General features: G+C 40.6%; 1 protein-coding gene across 1 annotated transcript in view; it reads right to left on the minus strand.

Moving 5' to 3' along the window:
• The window catches only part of LOC149781271 (uncharacterized), a 163,605-nt gene extending 161,467 nt beyond the window's left edge, over window positions 1-2,138 (minus strand). Inside the window, exon 1 of the mRNA XM_089935359.1 lies at window positions 1,937-2,138. Coding sequence (XP_089791485.1) covers window positions 1,937-1,962 — 26 coding nt within the window. The 5' untranslated portion in view covers window positions 1,963-2,138. The remainder of the gene's footprint in view (window positions 1-1,936) is intronic.
• Between the last annotated feature and the right edge of the window lie 16,382 nt (window positions 2,139-18,520).

An 18,520-nucleotide genomic window follows, 5' to 3' on the forward strand; every position in this document is an offset into this window, starting at 1 on the left:
CAGTGGGTTTTAATAGTCATTATACACCTAAATATCGATTATGTTAGGCGCAACTATTGCAAATACAAGGAGACGGAACTATTTGAATTTCAACTGTAACTTTATCTGGAAGATTGCAGAAAGGTTTACTTTGTTTGCATCGACTTGATCAACAAGCTACTAAACCGTAAATGACTATAGTACAAGTCACATGGGTCATGTACAGGGACGTCATTTCAACTTTGGAGGGGGACAAAACTTGATGGAGGGGAGTAAAACTTGATTGGTTGGGGGCAAAAGTTGACGGGCTTGTTGGATTTCGTATGTAGGCAACAACAGTTTTACATTTTACAGCAAAAGCTACCCCCCCCCCCCCATGACGTCCCTGGTCATAAATGCGCATTTACTCATTTTAAATTAATATAACTTGTTATTTGAAAATTTACAATTTTTGTTACCAAAGTCTATTCAATCATGATTTTTGAATGATCTGCACCTCAACAGTCACCAAGAAACTTCCTGAAGTCAATGATCTATCGCTATGGATTTTTACAATGGTGGCCATGTACTAACCTGGGTCACAAAAAAGAGCGCGTCGAGTGGAATCGTCACAATCGAGGTGTAGTACGAATTTATTTATCAATATGCGTAGCTTTCATTGTGACATCACAGCGCGCGAAATTCAATCAGAATTGTACCGGATCACACCTTCAGGTTCATTACGTCCAAAATGTATACGTTCTTTAACATTGATTTTGCCGTATGCACTTCTCGGGCAGGGACGTCATTTCAACTTTTTTCGGGGGAGGGGGTCTTGATGGGGGGGGGTGGGCAAAACTTGACGGGCTTGTTAATTTTCGTATATAGGCTACATCAATTTTACAACACAATCAAATTCAGATTTGGGCAAATGCCCCCTTCCCAACCCCTAAATGACCTCTCTGCTCTCGGTGCGTCTAAATAATGACCTTCCAAAGGAATATGGAATAATGCGAATCCAAATGAAGCGAATACTTGCCACTTAAAGATATGTAAAATCACATTTTAAAAAATGACACTATTTCTGAAATAGACGGTGTTGTAGCATGCCATGACAATACACAAGATGACATGTCATGTTACTAGGCATTGGCGGCTTATTATATCGTTTACCAAGCGTTAAACAAAGGTTACATTATTATGAAAGGTTTATTTCAACAATCTTCCAGTTAGAGTTACAGTTGAATATTCATGAGTAAAGCAAAAGAGAAAAAGGTATGCATTTATATTCCTCACTAAACCTGAACGCTTTTGTAGAACATAAACAATATTGTACAACTTGAACGACTTCGTACAACCTGATGACTTTGTTAGCCTTAACGGTTTTGTAAAAATTTAACGATTTTGTACAACCTGCAAGCACTTTATAGAAAATAAAATCCGCCACGTTCTTTCATTTAAAAAGTGAGAATACAAAGACTTGGATTAATAGCATACAGATCTATGATAGATCCTAGATAACCTAAGGATTTCAGGTATATACACACCATGATATTTCACGTGCCGACTGTACAGTATAGTTTCTATGCAAGATATACAGATAAGTACATGACATTGTACAGGATCTATTACAGTGAAGGACGCTTCATAGCTCATTTTGATAAACTAATCCACCCTCTAGCGTAATTCAAACCATGATAATATACATGTAATGAAGGTAAACTTCCAGAATGAAATATTACAAAAGATAAGCTAAGAGTTACAAACGAAACACGTAATCAAACTGACATTATTTAACCCGGATCATTTAGCAGAGGCATATATTTCTGAATGATTTTTATATATTACCGTCATAGATCCAAACATGATTTTAACGATTATCGCTGAATAAAACTTCCTTTTTGTCATAAAAAATATAGTTCTATGATACATATTTAATACAAACAAATTATTACATTAGAAAAATGCATCTACTTACATCAGGCAAATAATGCTTCTCCACATATTCAAAATTTGAATAATTAACTTTGGAAGGCAGATAAATGTCCTTTTTAGAGGCTGCCAAAACACAGTTACATAGTAATTCTCAAGATGCACGAATAAAAACGTGGAGCACAGCTTACATCGACTATCTCTAGTTTAGGTTCGTGATACTGTGCAATGCGTCCACGTTCATGTATCGGCATGCACTAGTTGGGAGGGCATCGTTCTAATTTTATGTTGGCGTGTGGAAAATAAATTAAAAATAGCAATGAAGGAAACCCCAATGTTGGGATGGGTCGACTCCGAACAACGTGATAGTACTGTGAACATTATTAAGGCGACCTGTTTTCAGAGTAAATCAGATTGGAGATGGGTCGGTTTTAGGAGGTTTCCCAACGTATGGAGGGAATCGAGCTCTTTCATCAAGCCAACAAACAACTTACAACAATATAACACATATTCGTACATTCGTACTTTTTTTCTCCATCGGATTCTTTGTTTCCAATATTTATCTGTCATTCAGACATGTAAATAGTTCAGGTTTTATATCGGCTTTTGCATAAATGTTCTCACCAAACCCAAATCACCACCACCACCACCACCACCATCCGACGAAAATCTCTATATTAAGCGATAACTTTGCCAAACATTGATAAATTAGCTCTGATAATTCCTTAAATCAGTCTGATTCCATTATACACTGTCATTGGCATTCCAGAATACATCGTCTCTACCTGAGGTCGCTAGGTCTTAGAAGGCGAAAATTCGAAATACAATAATATATCAATGTAGATTTTTCCAATTTGCTTAAAAATTCACACTGAAAATGTCGTGACAAAGACAACCAGTCTATAATTATATCCGCAATCGATATCGCGAAAAGTGAAATTCCTCGACGGTTGTAAAATGTTGTTTTTCGGGCAATTAGTAAATCGTTCAATAAATATAGCAACTAACATATCTATCTATCTATCTATCTATCTATCTATCTATCTATCTATCTATCTATCTATCTGTCTGTCTGTCTCTCTATCTATCTATCTATCTATCTATCTATCCGTTCATCGATCGGTCCATTCAGGTATCAAATATCTCTAGATTTATATGCGTCACGTGTATTATTTATTATATATTCTCTTGCATAATTTTAACACCTTTATTCTTGATACAATGTCTGGTTGTACTTCGTATTTACATTTATTTTAAAGGGTTAATCTTCCTAGGATATCTTCATTTTAAGACTATTCAAATTTCACTTTGCTTTGCATCACATGACCACTGTTGTGCCGCTGTGCCGTTAACGCTACATATATTTTTCAGTGAATATTATCCATACATCCATCCATCAATTTATCCACCAGTTCGTCTCTGTCTATCTGGATGTGTGTCTGTCTTCTGTTTTGTCGGTATGTCCAAATAATTTAATACAAGTAAAATGTACCCTTGAATTGACCTTGAACGACAAACATGCAATTTGCACGACTTACTAAAGAAGACTTAAATTATAATTCGATGTGTTTTGATTACATAATATATAAATAAAAGATATGGAGTATTTTACTACCTTGATTAACAACGACTCAATGAAATCGAATAAAGATAGCTGTAAAACATTTTATTTTTCAACATTGAATGTGTCGAACTTGACGTTACATATACATGTATGATGTATCGGGATTCACTTTCTCTTTACGCGGTATGCGTTAGCAAGCGTACCCGGTTTACGAGTCGAGGTTCAGGAATGATACCGAATACATAAACAGTATTCCCTTAGCGTGCCATCGCACATTGTACATGCATTTAGTAGTTAAATAAACTTTATTGTATCAAATAACATGTAAAACAAATGAACACAGTCTGCTTCCGTGCGTAATAAAGTGTGTGTGTGTGTGTGTGTGAGAGAGAGAGAGATTTGGATTTTTATTGTAAATTTTATTTAAAAAATCAGTCATATTGCTACTATGTCTGCAGTGTGACGGTTCATAGTGATGTCTAGCGCTGGGGCAAAATGTTGCAGACATGTAACATCATATTCCATCCCAGTCACATTATCTTGACACCAAGTCCTAAATCTAACCAAGCTAATGTTGAGCGCCAAGCGAATCAGCCGCTAGTACCATTCTTATGTCTTTCATATGATCCCGCTGAGGTTAGAACCTGTGACCTCCCGCATCCTAGGCGGATGTAATAACCATTTAAGCTACCGATCTGTAATAAATAAAGTTTGTATGTGCTTCTGTGTTCTCTCTCTCTCTCCCTCTATAAATTTATTCACTAGAGATGATACTTTTTCAAATTGTTTGACCTTGACTGTTAGTCTATAAACAACAGGTGTTGATCTAAATTCTGACCTGGGTTCAGAATTAGTAAAATGATTGGTTGTTGTCAAGGTCATAGTGGGACTACGTGGGTTAACACCTTTTTTATTTTTATTCTGGGAATAAAATCATTGGTCTAATCAAGGCCATATTCTGTATATGTGATATAAACATGATCATGTGATCCCCCACTTCTGGTTACACAACTTGGGGAATTTCGAAACTGCGTCTTATGATATAATCTTTGTTTTGAGAGAGATTTCTCAGTTTTGGGGTTTTTCATACAGATGTCAAGTTAATTTGTTGTAGCCAGATTTGAGCAATATCAATTCTTCAGATCAGTTGGATTTCAAAAGGATCCTTTTTTATATTCTCTGGAAATATTTTGAGGAGTGCTCACACTGAAATTTTGGACAGACATTGCTTACAAATTTAATTTGGATTTCCAACACCGGAGTACCATTATTTGTATTTCTACAAGGAACTGTAGATAAGCACAGTACTGACTACAGCATACGTCGTCATCCATCTTGGATTTTCCATCAGGATTCCAACTTGAAATTATTACTAGGACTTTTGCAATTTAATTCGTGGATTATTCTTAGATTATTTTTGGATTTGATTCTTGATACCGTAAGTTCTTCTATTTTTTTCATTTTTACAAAATTTTCCAGGAAAAATATTTATTTGTTCAGTTTTAAAAAGCTTCTTGTTTTCACTCTTTCTGAGTTGCCGTGTATTCGAGCCTAAACACGTAACTATATATATATATATATATATATATATATATATATATATATATATATATATATATATATATATATATATATATATTATAATGAGGACTTTGTATAGCACGTAATCTTTAGAAACTCTAGGCGCTTTACAACATTATAAACATCAATAAGATTTTTTTAAAATAAAACCATATAATTATATGATTACAAAAATAAACACCATGAAATTAGAAAATATTTTAAAAACGTGCTGAGAATATTTAAGGTAGGAAACATTATTAGGTCTTTAAGTTTGTTCTTTCAGTCGAAATAAGTCAGTTTTGAGAGCCCTATTGAATGTGATCACTGTGTCTTTGTGTCTAAGTGCAGTGGCAATTCATTCAACGTTGCTGGGCCTTGGTATGCAAAATAACGTTGTCCATATGACTTTGTTTTCATACTTGGAATAATGAGTATACGATTGTCACAAGAGGAGCGTAAGTATCTTGCTGGTGTATACACATGGGTGAGGTCGGATAGGTATGTTGGACTAGAATCCGACAGTGAAACATACCACAGAGAACAAATTTTGTGTTTGATTCTGGATGGAATGAATAGCCAGTTTCGGGTACATAGCAGCAGGGAGGTGTGCTCTGACCGTGGTACTCTAAGTATGATCCGATCAACTGTGTTTTGAACTGTTTAAGTTTCTTGAGTAGATATTGAGATGAACCAGACAGAATTGAGTTACAATAGTCCAGTCTTGAAAGTACTAATGAACACACAAGTGTTTTAGTGACATCAACTGAAATATATTTGCGAATTGAGCTGATGCGTCTCAGCTCAAGATATGCAGCCTTGCATATCTTCATGACAAGTTGGTGCAATGTGAGAGTACTGTCCAGAGTAACATCTAGATTTCATACTGATTGTGTGAATTTAATGTTGGTGTTGCTCATATTTATTGTGAGGTGAAGGATGTGAATGAGAAAGTCTTTGTGTTGTGATCAGAATGGCCTCAGTTTTATCATCATTCATCTGCAGCTTGTTACATGTCATCCATGATTTCACATCAGAAATGCACCTCTCCACACCTTGGATGATAGCATCAACTTCAGTTGGATGGCTAGATTTGTATATTTGGGTGTCATCAGCGTACAGTTGGTGAGACACTGGATGATGATATATGACACTTGAGAGCGACTGAGTGTACAGAATGAAGATAACAGGCCCAAGAACAGGCCCAAGAACAGACCCCTTTGCAACACCACAACTGGCTGGAGTGTATTCCATTTGCAGATACAATTTGTGTCCTGTTGGCAAAGTAGGACTTGAACCACAGTAAGGCTGTATTATGAATTTAATGTCAAATACATGCTGGAGACGGTGAAGTAATATATCATGGTTTATTGTGTCAACTGTTGCAGACAAATCAAGGAGGGTGAGGATTGTAATCTTTCCGCTATCCAACGCAGAGAGAATGTCATTAACTACTTTTAGAAGAGTAGTTTCAGTATTGTGGCAAGGGCGGTATGCAGATTAGTAGTGAATGGGGTCACCCTAGCGACAATGGGAATTAGCATTAAAAACACCCTTGGGTCACTTTGGCGACAATGGAAATTTAACATTAACCACCCTGGGTCACTCTAGCGACAAGGGAAATTTAACATGGGCAAAAAACCCTGGGTCACTCTGGCGACAAGTGAATTTAACATTGGAGAAAGGAAATATCCATGCTAGGGACATTCTAGGGACAAAGGCATTCGAACAATGGAAATTTAACATGGGAGATATTGCTGGGTCACTCTAGGGACAATGGGAATTTAACATGGGGAATAGAGTTTGGGCTTGTCTAGGGACAAGGGGAATTGAACATGGGGAATAGAGTTTGGGCCTGTATAGGGACAAGGGGAATTGAACATGGGATTTTTTTTTTTTTTAAATTTTTTTTTAAAAAGAGGTAGGCAATGGAAAGTCAATCTCTTTTCGAGAAATGTGGGTGGCCCTGAAAACGGCCTTTGGGTTTCTTCTTCTTCTTCTTCTAACTCCTTAACTTCTTTATCCATCCTCTTATTTTTTCCATCATTCCTTTCTTTTTCTCTTCTGTTTCTGGTATCCAGTCCGGGTGACCCATGGCTCGGAACTTCTGTTTGATTTTTATCCAGTTAGCGTTCAGTTTCTCTAGTTCTTCCTTTTTCTTTCTATTTTCCTCTTCTTTTCTATCTTTTGCCCACCTGTCCTTTATTTTCTCCACTTCTTCATCTATCACCTTTCTCATCTTTTCTTCCCCTTTTTCAGTCTTTCAACAGTCCTTTTGACAAAGGGCCACTCTGACCTTTTTTCTATCTCTTCCAAAAACCTTCTTACATCTACCTTCTCCAGGGCCTCTTTTAATGTTCCCACTCTGACATAAGGGGGATTTATTAGCCCTCTCAGTCTCTTCACTTCTTCTTCAATTAATCCTTCTATCATCTCCCTGGCTAATTTTAGTTCGTTCACATAGTGCACACTGGTTCTTAACCTCCAATCTCTTTCAATCCTTTCAACTCCATATTCACCATCCACCATCCAAAATTAAACATGCCTTAAATCATTGAACAGTTGGGACACTTCCGTCTTCTTTTTTATTGTTTGTAGAATGGTTTGAACATCTAACCTTGTGGGTTCTTATAGTGAAAGCGCGGACGTGAAGGAAAACATCCCCTACTTTTCTCATTTCATATAATATACTATCCACATAAGTGAAGCAACATTAGTAGTGAATAGGGGCACCCTAGCGTCAATGGGAATTAGCATTAAAAACACCCCTGGGCAACTCTAGCGTCAAGGGAAATTTAACATGGAGAAAAATCGTGGGCAACTTTAGCGTCAAGGGGAATTTAACATGGAGAAAAATCGTGGGCAACTCTAGCGTCAAGGGGAATTGAACATGGGGAATAAAGTGTGGGTCTATCTAGGGACAAGGGGAATTGAACATGGAATTTTTTTTTAAAATAAAAAATAAAAATAAAAAATAAAAATAAAAAAGGGTAGGCAATCGAAAGTCATTCTCTTTTCGAGAAATGTGGGTGGCCCTGAAAAGGGCCTTTGGGTTTTTTCTTCTTCTTCTTCTAACTCCTTAACTTCTTCCACCATCCTCTCATTTTTCCATCATTCCTTTCTTCTTCTTCTTTTCTGTTTCCGGTATCCAGTCCGGGTGACCCATGGCTCGGAACTTCTGTTGGATTTTTATCCAGTTAGCGTTCAGTTTCTCTAGTTCTTCCTTTTTCTTTCTATTTTCCTCTTCTTTTCTATCTTTTGCCCACCTGTCCTTTATTTTCTCCACTTCTTCATCTATCACCTTTCTCATCTTTTCTTCCCCTTTTTTCAATCTTTCAACAGTCCTTTTGACAAAGGGCCACTCTGACCTTTTTTCTATCTCTTCCATAAACCTTCTTACTTCTTCTACCTTCTCCAGGGCCTCTTTTAATGTTCCCACTCTGACATAAGGGGGATTTATTAACCCTCTCAGTCTCTTCACTTCTTCTTCAATTAATCCTTCTATCATCTCCCTGGCTAATTTTAGTTCGTTCACGTAGTGTACACTGGTTCTTAACCTCCAATCTCTTTCAATCCTTTCAACTCCATATTCACCATCCACCATCCAAAAATAAACATGCCTTAAATCATTGAACAGTTGGGACACTTCCATCTTCTTTTTTTATTCTTTGTAGAATGGTTTGAACGACGAATACTGTGGGTTCTTATAGTGAAAGCGCGGACGTGATGGAAAACATCCCCCTAAGACATAAAATTGATCTTACCTAGATCATGACCAAACAACGCGCGGACGTGAAGGAAAACATCCCCCTCTTTCTCATTTCATATAATAAAACCCAAACTATACTCTCCACATACGCTAAGAAACAATAAAGAAACCCATAATCTACTATTCACACAAACTTACGTGAGCAGTTACAAACACAAACACAAACACACGAACACATACACTCGCACTATTAAAAGAAGAGTTAGTGTTTATATTCACACTACTCTACCTACACACACATTGGCAAATTGATGGTTATTTCTTTTCTTGAGTATTGGGTAGCCCTGAACAGGGCTGTTCTTTTTGGAACTTCATGGACACCTGGTTAATGGTGGCACCTTCCAGGTCTGGCGCCACATACACATCTTGTTCCCCAGTTGCTTTTTACTTTTTTTGGGGAGAGAGCAGAGGCAGGATAAATAGCTTCAGAATCCCAATTTTCCGTCTCTGGGATTCTGAAATTTCTTCTTCTCTCCTTTTCCTCCTCTTCTTTGTTTCTTCTCTCCTCCTCCTCCTCTTCTTTGTATCTTCTCTCCGCCTCTTCTTTGTATCTTCTCTCCTCCTCTTCTTTGTTTCTTCTTTCCTCCTCCTCTCTCATCCTTCCCTCTTCGACAATGGCCTCCGCGGCCAGTTCGTTCAACAGGCGCCTGGCATATTCCAGATGCACATGAAGTTCCAACAGTTTCGCTAGTCTGGTGTTCATTCTGGTGTTGATCAATCAACAAGGGTATCTGGACTGCCGAACGAGTTTCAATTTATACTAAAAGTGCGGAAGTGAAGGAAAACATCCCCCTAAAAACATAAAATTGATCTTACCTAGATCATGACCCAAAACAACGCGCGGACCTAAAAGAAACACTCACTCACTTTTTTTTATACTTCCCATTCCTATTCTAAAAAAATTTTTTCATTAATCACTTCAATAGACTATTCACATACGCAAAGCAATCCAATCAAACCCCCAAATCTACTCTCCCAACACCTCAAACACCAAAAAAAAAATGATCTTAATCTACTATCCATACCAACGTACGTGAGCACTTACAAACACACAATCTTATACACAAACACATACACTCGCACTATTAAAAAAAAAGAGTGTTTATATTCACACTACTCTACCTACACACATTGGCAAATTGATGGTTATGTCTTTTCTTGAGTAATGGGTAGTCCTGAAAAGGGCTGTTTTTTTTTTTGTTTTTTTTTTTGTTTGCTATGGCAATCTTTTAGTTTCTAAGAATGCGATGTCCTCGGAGGATAGACTTTCTGGCGATAGGTCTGCTTCTTCGGAAAGAGAAGAAGAACTCTTTGGTGTAGATACGACAATCGACAAAGCCTCTGTCAGGTTCAGGTTGTTGTTGCTGCTGCTGCTGCTGTTGTTGTTGTTGCTGTTGCTGCTGTTGCTGCTGTCTCTGAAGTCTGTACTTCTCTGTCCATTCTTCTTTCTCCCTGTTCACTTCTTCTCTGAAGAGCTCTTCTATCAGGTCTTCAGTAACTTTTAACATTCTCACATTCTCTATCTCTTCTGGCTTCGGTATCAGACTGTGTCTGACCCTATGCAAATTCACGTAGGCTTCGTTTAGCTTAGCTAGTTTGGAGCACATCTTCGTAGGAGGATGAGTCGACAATGGATGGTTAGACTGGAAATACCCCGGTTTTTAAAGTCAAAGCGCGGACGTGAAGGAAAACATCCCTCCACGGTTTTCGAGCCGCAACGTTCAATGAGTGTCACGAAAGGGATAGTAAGAAGTCAAAGAGCATGAATCAAACATTCTTATAGCCAAACAAAAGACAAAGGCATTTTTTTTCAAAACACAACATTTTTTATTCAAAAATCATTTAACACTAACCAACAACAACTCTAACATTTTTTTAACAATAATCCAACATTATGACATCAAACATTTTTTTCAAAAATGACAAACATTTTTTCAATTCACAGTCTACTTTAAACAGGGCTGACAACGTTGTGAATGAAATTGTGCTTTCCACTGTTGGAAGTCATTAGGCCATTGATGGACACTACGTTTCCTAGCTTGAGACAAAAGATAAGCATAATGGTCACAAAACCATCGATCTACTTTCACATCGTTTCTAGAAGAAGAACGAGGATCAAAATGAGTCACTAAATGTTCTAAGGAATAACCCAGGCTGCGATGATGCAGAAAATACACACAGTACTGTCCACACACCAAGGAATCTGTGCCTTGTAATTTCACATTATTGAATCGGGTGGTTTGAGCATTTCTTCCCATAAAGTCAATAATATCGTCGTCCAAAGGTGGCAATCCGTACGAATCGAAATATTCCACACATCCTTCTTGAGGAAAGTAGACGGCTACCCAGTGGGTTCCTGGGAGATGACTGTCGTCCGTGTTGATCACGTAAGCTTGATGGTCTTGAGGTTTGCGATGAGGGAGTTCATCTTTAGCACAGACGACAGGATTCCAAGAAGCCGTATACGAACTGTGGTTCAAAAGGTAATAAAGTTCCCAGGTATCCATTGTTTTGTGTGTTGTTTTTTTTTTCTTCTTCACAGGTAATAATATGTCATCAATTCGATCCTGACTTTTTGCTTGAAAATGTTTGACAAATAACCGTTTCTTCGTTTTGTCTCCTCACTCTGATTCAGGAGAGCTTCGATACGATGGATCTCTTGAGTGGTTAATGGTGGACAAGAATGTTCACGCAAGTCTTTATACCACTGTTGTAACACGTCTTCGTCCGAGATGAGACTCCAAGCATCGTCCAGGTACTCGTCTAATTTTTCTTCTTGACTCAACATCAGGCATTTATCGTGTTGAATTTGACTGGGATGATCGTTTTGACATCCATAGCAATTTTTCTTGATCAATTCCGTCATTTTTTCCGCCAAGTGTTTAGCAAAACAGCAGACTAAATGGGCTTCTTGTTCTGCCCATCTCGACTTCATCATGATAACTTCATCGTCTTTGTCTTGAGGTTCTCCTTCCACGGTCTCCTCACATTCCATCTCCAAAGTTTCTCCACTAGGTAAAGAGGGATAACAGTCTTCCATGGCTTCTAATAATCTAGAATGACTTCTCTCAAACTGTTGATTTCTATCGTATTATCGAATTCTGCATACAGGATGACGTTCACCGTCTCTGTTAGATTTGTAGTAAACTGAATTTCCACACGAATCTGGCCAGATTTTATAGGGTGGAAATGTCCCTCGTCGCTGCCTTGGTCTGGAGTGAAATCGAAAGCCCACAAAGCGTAGCCTCCTGCGTAATCCTCGTACGTAATGCCGTGACTGGTGTTGGTTCCTAACTGACCAGTGGCTTCGTACAGGGACAAGTACGACCTCAAGTAATTCTTCTTGTCAAAGTTAGGTTCGAAAGGTCGGGTACACAAGGTCTTGCCATCGCGACTGACTTCGATCTTGGACACGTCAAAGTGTTTAAAGTGGAAAGGACTTTTAACCAAAGTTCCGTTGAAGGCTGCATTCTCGACGATACCAAGGATCAAACGTTTGGGTAACTGTCCTTGGAACAGATGATCTTCGATCATGGATCGCAGCCCCGTAGGAATGGTGAAGGTTTTCACTTCCACGCGTCGTATGGGATACTTGGCGGTCGTTCTGCTCAACGTCTGACTGATGTCGTTACCCACTTTAGGTAATACTTCCACGCGTCGTACGTAGAGCCTGGCTTCCTCGATGACAGTTTTGCAAGCACTATTACCTATCAAATGGAAAGCGGCACTACTACGATACAGTCTCAGGCGGAGATTCACTCCGTTCAGTAAATACTTTTCTTGTAACCACATGTCCAAATGCAAACGATCCATCAGTTCTAAACTATCTCCACTTTTGATTCTGTCTTTTCGTTCTACAAATCCCGCATTGTGTTCTTTGGTTTTATTAATTTCGAATTCTTCAAACTGGCCTGCATCGTCAGCTTCCCATACCACACAGGCATTGAGATGAGTGTTCTTGGCGACAATTCCGTTCGTCAAGAGATTTTCCAGGTACGCTCGATAAGGGTAAGTATCCATGCTGCTACTGACTAGTTTGTTATTCAAGTACAAGTCCACTCCACTGAACAAGGAATGCATGAAATTGTTGACGGGAGCTATTACCTCATCACCATCTAGGGGCGTATTATCCTCATCGTCAACTTTGACTTTCAGGTACAAGTAACTGCTATTCAGATCGATGTAATCTTCGGGCTGTCCTTTGATTTCAAACTCGATGGGAGCTGAGGCTGTCAAAGAGGAGACGGGGTGAAATTCCACCCACTGGGATTCTTGCATGGTCATCACGGTGGGGGGCATGCCAAACAGATCCATTTCCGACTTGGAACAAGCGCAAGACTCTCAGTGCATCATTTTTTTCTGTTTTTTTTTTCTTTCTCAATAATCGAAAACGTCTAAGTCTCGAACGGTTCTTCTTTTCTTTGTTTTTCTCGCTTTAGACGTGTGAAGTCTGGTGAAAAGGTGTTTTCTTCGTCGTCTCTTTCTGCCTTGTCCTTGCTGAATGCTTGACTCGGTAGCGTGCAGGGCATTTATAGGTGTTTCTCGGCGGCCTAAAATGTCTTTGCCCGTTTGTAACAAGACATTTTTGCCAGCCCTCATGAAGGCTTCTTTAGGGTTTTGCTTGTCGATGATGACATTTTGGAGAAATTCTTTGCCTTGCGTCAGTGCCGCATCTTTCAAGGCGTGCAATCCGCGTGTCACCATCGGTTTCAACACCGGGGCCACCGAACGAAAGGCCGATTTTAACATATCTCCTAAACCGTGTCCTCGCTGTCGAGCAACCCCTCGGTACACTGGATACATGACTTACGAGTCGTGAGAGAACCGTTTTCGAAAATGAAGTTTCACCGTAACTTTTCCTTTGGTGAATGGAATATATTGTCCCAAATCTCCTTTTATAGTAATGTTGACCGTGTCCAAATACGACTTGCTGACAGGCAAATAGTGAGGATGTACAAATTCGCGGTGGACGTGGTAAGTGTTTCCACCTTCCTCGTCAGCGTTCGTGGCAGAATCCACTTTGAAAGGAATGACACGCTGTAACGGTACGGAGGTGTGTCCCACCACGTTGTACTCCACCACATCGGAATACACGAACATCAAATTCAGTCCTTGATTCAGTTCTACTGGGGTAAGAAATAAGTTGCTAAAAGAATCGTTGTCGTAAACGATTGGTAATTCGTTTTTCTTCATCATGGTCATTCTCATGTTCATGTCTCCGCCCAACATGTCAAACAATTCAGGACTGAATAAGAAAGACATGATTTTACCCCCCTCAGGAAATTTCATCAGGAAGCGACGAGCTGTTTTGTGGTATTCCAGGGTGACACTTTTTTGACATACTCCAAAGCTTTCAGAAACACGCCATTAAACCTGGTGGCTATGGTACTGACCAAATGTTGACCACTAAAATAATAGCCTGGGGGAATGAACAAGTGATAGGCGGTGTACTTTTAATTTTCTGTACGGGATTTCTTGTCATATTTGACGTTGGTATCCAACCAATGTTGCATTTGCTCGTCATGAACTTCCACATGAAATTTATTTTGATTGGGAAGGACATTGAGGACTTGGGTCGAGTAAATGATTTCCACTAAAGCCACTTCCCAATGGGCTTCGTGATCTAAGGGGATGGCTTGAGGTAATTTGGCCGTGTAACAGCACAACGTGTTGTGGGGAAACACCTCCATGGAACTGTCACTGGGTAAGGTTAAGTAAAATTGGTTTTCGTGACTCATAATTCCAGAGTTCTGTGGCTGTCCGAGGGGTTACTGGACGTCAGAGGCGTGTCTCCGTCCAAAATGGGGTTCTGGTTGTGGTTGTTATTGGAGTGGTGACTGGCACTGGCACTGGCACTGGACACAAGGTTCCCGTGGTTCCCGTTGGAAGAGAATTTCAGAGAGGGATTGGGAAGCAGGTAACCGATGCAACTGCTCAATAAAATGGTCCACAATTGTTTGTCTCCTTGTTGCAAACTCAAACTGGCGATGGCTGCCCCGATGACACAATACACCACGAAGATTTGGCAGAAAAAGACGATTTGCGTTTTATGCACACGTTCTCCACACCACACCCACAAGGGTTGTTTTTGTAAATCTTGCACAGAAGAACTGGGTGAAGGAGTGGTCGACGTAGCTGCGTCTGTGTGAAAGGGCATGATGGTCACTTCTTTTTATAGTCGATGACTTGCGAAGCGTCGATCCAAGAATCAAAACTGGGTGGATATCCTTTCCAACGTACTTTCACTTCTTTGACACGTCGTTTGCCCACTTTACGGGTTCTGCGTTCGAGAATGATTTCGATGTCGTACACGTCGTCTTCTTTTTTGGTGACACGTTGTAACTCGGGCAAATAAAACGTTCCTTTGAGTACTTCTCCATTCATGTCTTCCAATTTATAGACGGCAGGATGACGGCCATGCACTCGTCCAGTGACACGAAACAATTCGGTCGTCCAGTTAGGTAAGTAACCTTTGTCGAAAGTGCGTTTGGTTTTGCCAATGCGCACCCAGTCTCCTACTGCCAACTCTCCACTTTTCTTGGGGACAGCCCTCGTCGGGGACGTACCAAACAGGCGCTCAAATACCAACACTTCGTTCTCGGGAGTCACGTCTTCCGGGGCACGTCCTATGCTTCGATGGTAAGATTGGTTGTACGCTTGCACCAGGTGCGGTAAGATGTCGATGTACTTCAGAGTGTGGTGATGCGTAAAATATTTCCACATGCGTTCTTTCAAAGTGCGTTGAAAACGTTCCACGATGCTGGCTTTGGTTTGAGGATTCTCGGTGGTAAAAAATGAATGTCACGTTTCTTTAATTCTTTTTGGAAATCTTGGTTCAGAAATTCGGTACCTTTGTCCGTTTGCCATCGAAGCGGGTGACGCCCGCTTTGTTTCAACACCCGTTGCAGGGCTCGTACTAACTCCCTGCTCGATTTGGAAGTCAAGGGCACGACCCAGGCAAATTTGGAAAAGACGTCGATGACACAAAACAAATATTTGTAGCCACGATTGTAGCTGGCCAAATGAGAGACATCGGCTAAATCGGCTTGCCATTGATGATCGATGCCTTCCACTCGGGTGCGACTTCTGGCAAACTTGCGTCGAATGGGTTTGTGTAAAGTGTAGGTAGCTTGTTCTTGTAACCATCGTTGCACTTGAGGTAAACGGAGACTTTTTAGTCGCGTTTTGGCACCACGATACAATTTGTGAACTCCTGAGTAACCTGCAGGATGCGAGGGATCGTAGTAAATGCTGGCTAAGACTTTTTCCATTTTTTGTGTTTGTGTGTTAATAAGGCACCCACTCTTGGAAGATGCTACTCTTTTTCTCTTGGGGTATTTTCTTGGATTGCAATAGGTGTTGAAGAGGAGGATGTCTGAGCGCGGGATATCGGTTCTTGTTTCACTTCTGTCTTCACTTCTGTCTTCACTTTCTTTTTCTTTTGTGATGAAGAAGGGGTGGCCATCATCTTTTTAATCCATCCAATTCTGGAGGTAGATGGTGTTGTTAACTTGCGTACTTTTTCTGGTGGAGTTTGAAACCCTTCTTCTTCTTCTTCTTCTTTTCCTTTTTCTGTCTTGGTCACTGGTACTGGTGGTACTGGTACTGGTACTGGTGATGGTGCTGGACTTTTCATCAAGGTCTTAAAATCTTTCAGATTGGGTAGAGCTGTTTCGTCTAAAGCTTTCTGGTGAAAGAGATTCAGTCGTTGCAAAAGTTGACCGTACTTTTGCGATTTTTCTGTTTCGGACAAATCTTGGCGATCCATCAAGGACTGCAATTCGTGTTGTAACTGGGATATGTCGCGCAAATTGGGATTGGGAGGTAAATGCGGGGTGCGTTGTTCTTGCCACCGATGGTATTCCATCCATCGTTTGTAAGGTACTAAAGCTAGTTTTCGTCCTTCCATGGGGTTGTCATGGGTCGATTCCGAGATCTTGGGACTTCCGAGGGCCTTTTTATCTTGCTCCCACCAGTCCTCCCAACATGGTTCCCAAGACTCCTTTCAGTAAGCGGCCTAACAAGAGAGGCAAAATGCCTCCACGTTGGACCAACATCTTCTTCTTTTGACGAATGGGAATTTGCTTTTGAACCATTTGCGAAGAACGTGACGATGTTTGCTTAAGCATTGTTTCTGGTGTTTGAACAAAGGGATCGTGCCTTTCAAAACGTTCAAACAACATTCGCACACGGCATCGATGACCTCTTTGGAGGCCGATTGAATGAGTTTTTTTCGTAGAGGTGGAAAAGCTTTGGACTTGACAGATAACATGTCCCCATGTTTGACTAAACGTGGTGGTAGTCCTTTTCTTTTCTTTCCTTGGGGTTTAGAAGAGGAATGTTTTCTGGAGGGGGACATCTTTGCTTGTGGGTTCCGGGACATTCACCAGACACTAACATCGATGACTTAACACACGCCCTTTTATCTTTTTTGGGGGGAACTATCGCTTGGTCATAAAGGTGACAACGTTTTTTCCAAAATCGCCAAGGAATCCTCCCCTTTGTTGAAGCCTCTTTTTCTTGGAACGACTGTGTCTTTTCTTAGGGTAACGTCGATGCTTGGCTAAGCGCTTTCTCGGATGACGAGTCTGCCTTTGTCTCTTTCTTTTTTGACTTCTTGGAGGTGACATCTTTTGGAAGTTCACTGATACCCTACTTGGTCGCAGGCCTTTTTTATACTGGAACGCGTCGTCACTGATTGTCTTTACGTCGTATTAGTTTGAGGACAGGCATGACACGTCGTGCAGGAGTACGCAACGGACTAAATTGAGCCAGTTCTTGCTTGGACAAATCCAGTAAACTTTGTAACATGCCCGATCTTTCTTGGACTTTGATTTTGGGAGAAGGTACTTCGTGAGCAGCAGCCACTGCCACTAAATTGGAGGGTCCTGCCACTGCGGAAGTTCTTCTTGGGCTCATCAACGGAGAAGTTCTTGGTGTGAACAACGTCTACAAGTACTCTTCAGTTCTTGGTGTCATCAACGGAGAAGTGGACGAACTTGAGGCTGCCGGAGACACGGTCACCGCCGTGGCAGGTCGTGGTTTGCGAGTGTAAAGTTGCGTCCTGGCCGAAGTGCCTCTCTTGCGACTAGTTTTCTTCTGTGGACTTTTCTTTTTCTGGGGGCTTCGTTTCTTTTTCCGGGGTTGTATGTGGTAAGAGGAGGGTCCCGCCACTGGAGAAGTTCTCCTTGGGGACCTGGTCTTTTTCTTCTTCTTCTTGGAGCTTCGTTTGACTTTTGTCTTGGGGAGAAGTTTGGGGGTATTAGGATCCCATCTTAAGAGAGAGCGAATGATGACGCCTCCTAGAGTACCGCTCCCTCCAGGTTTCAAAATGATTTGATTTTTGGTTTGAGTGTCGATGCGGGGATCGGCCAGTTGGGTCAAAGCGACTTTGTTTCGATCAAAAAAGCGTTTGGTTTGATGAGGAATCTGAATGATTCCTTGGAGTATTTGACGTGCCGTCACCGTGAACCATCGTAAGACTTTTTTGAGACTAGCTTCTAAGACACGAGCTCGTGTTTGTGGATTTTTTTCTCGACTGATGCCATACAAGGCACGAATCAATTTGACGGGAAGATGCGACTGAAGGGACGTCATGTTCAAAATGTGTGTGAGACAGACGAAAAGGGTCTGAGGTTTTTATAGATTTTTTTGTGGAGTGAAATTAAGTCGAGGACGGAGAAGTGTACAGGACAGGCCCTCCGTCTTGGCACCAGTGGTGAAACAAGTGGGTACGA

This window comes from Sinohyriopsis cumingii, chromosome 15 (assembly GCF_028554795.1).
Source record: "Sinohyriopsis cumingii isolate HCF-2022 chromosome 15, ASM2855479v2, whole genome shotgun sequence".
Taxonomy (NCBI): Eukaryota; Metazoa; Mollusca; class Bivalvia; order Unionida; family Unionidae; genus Sinohyriopsis; species Sinohyriopsis cumingii.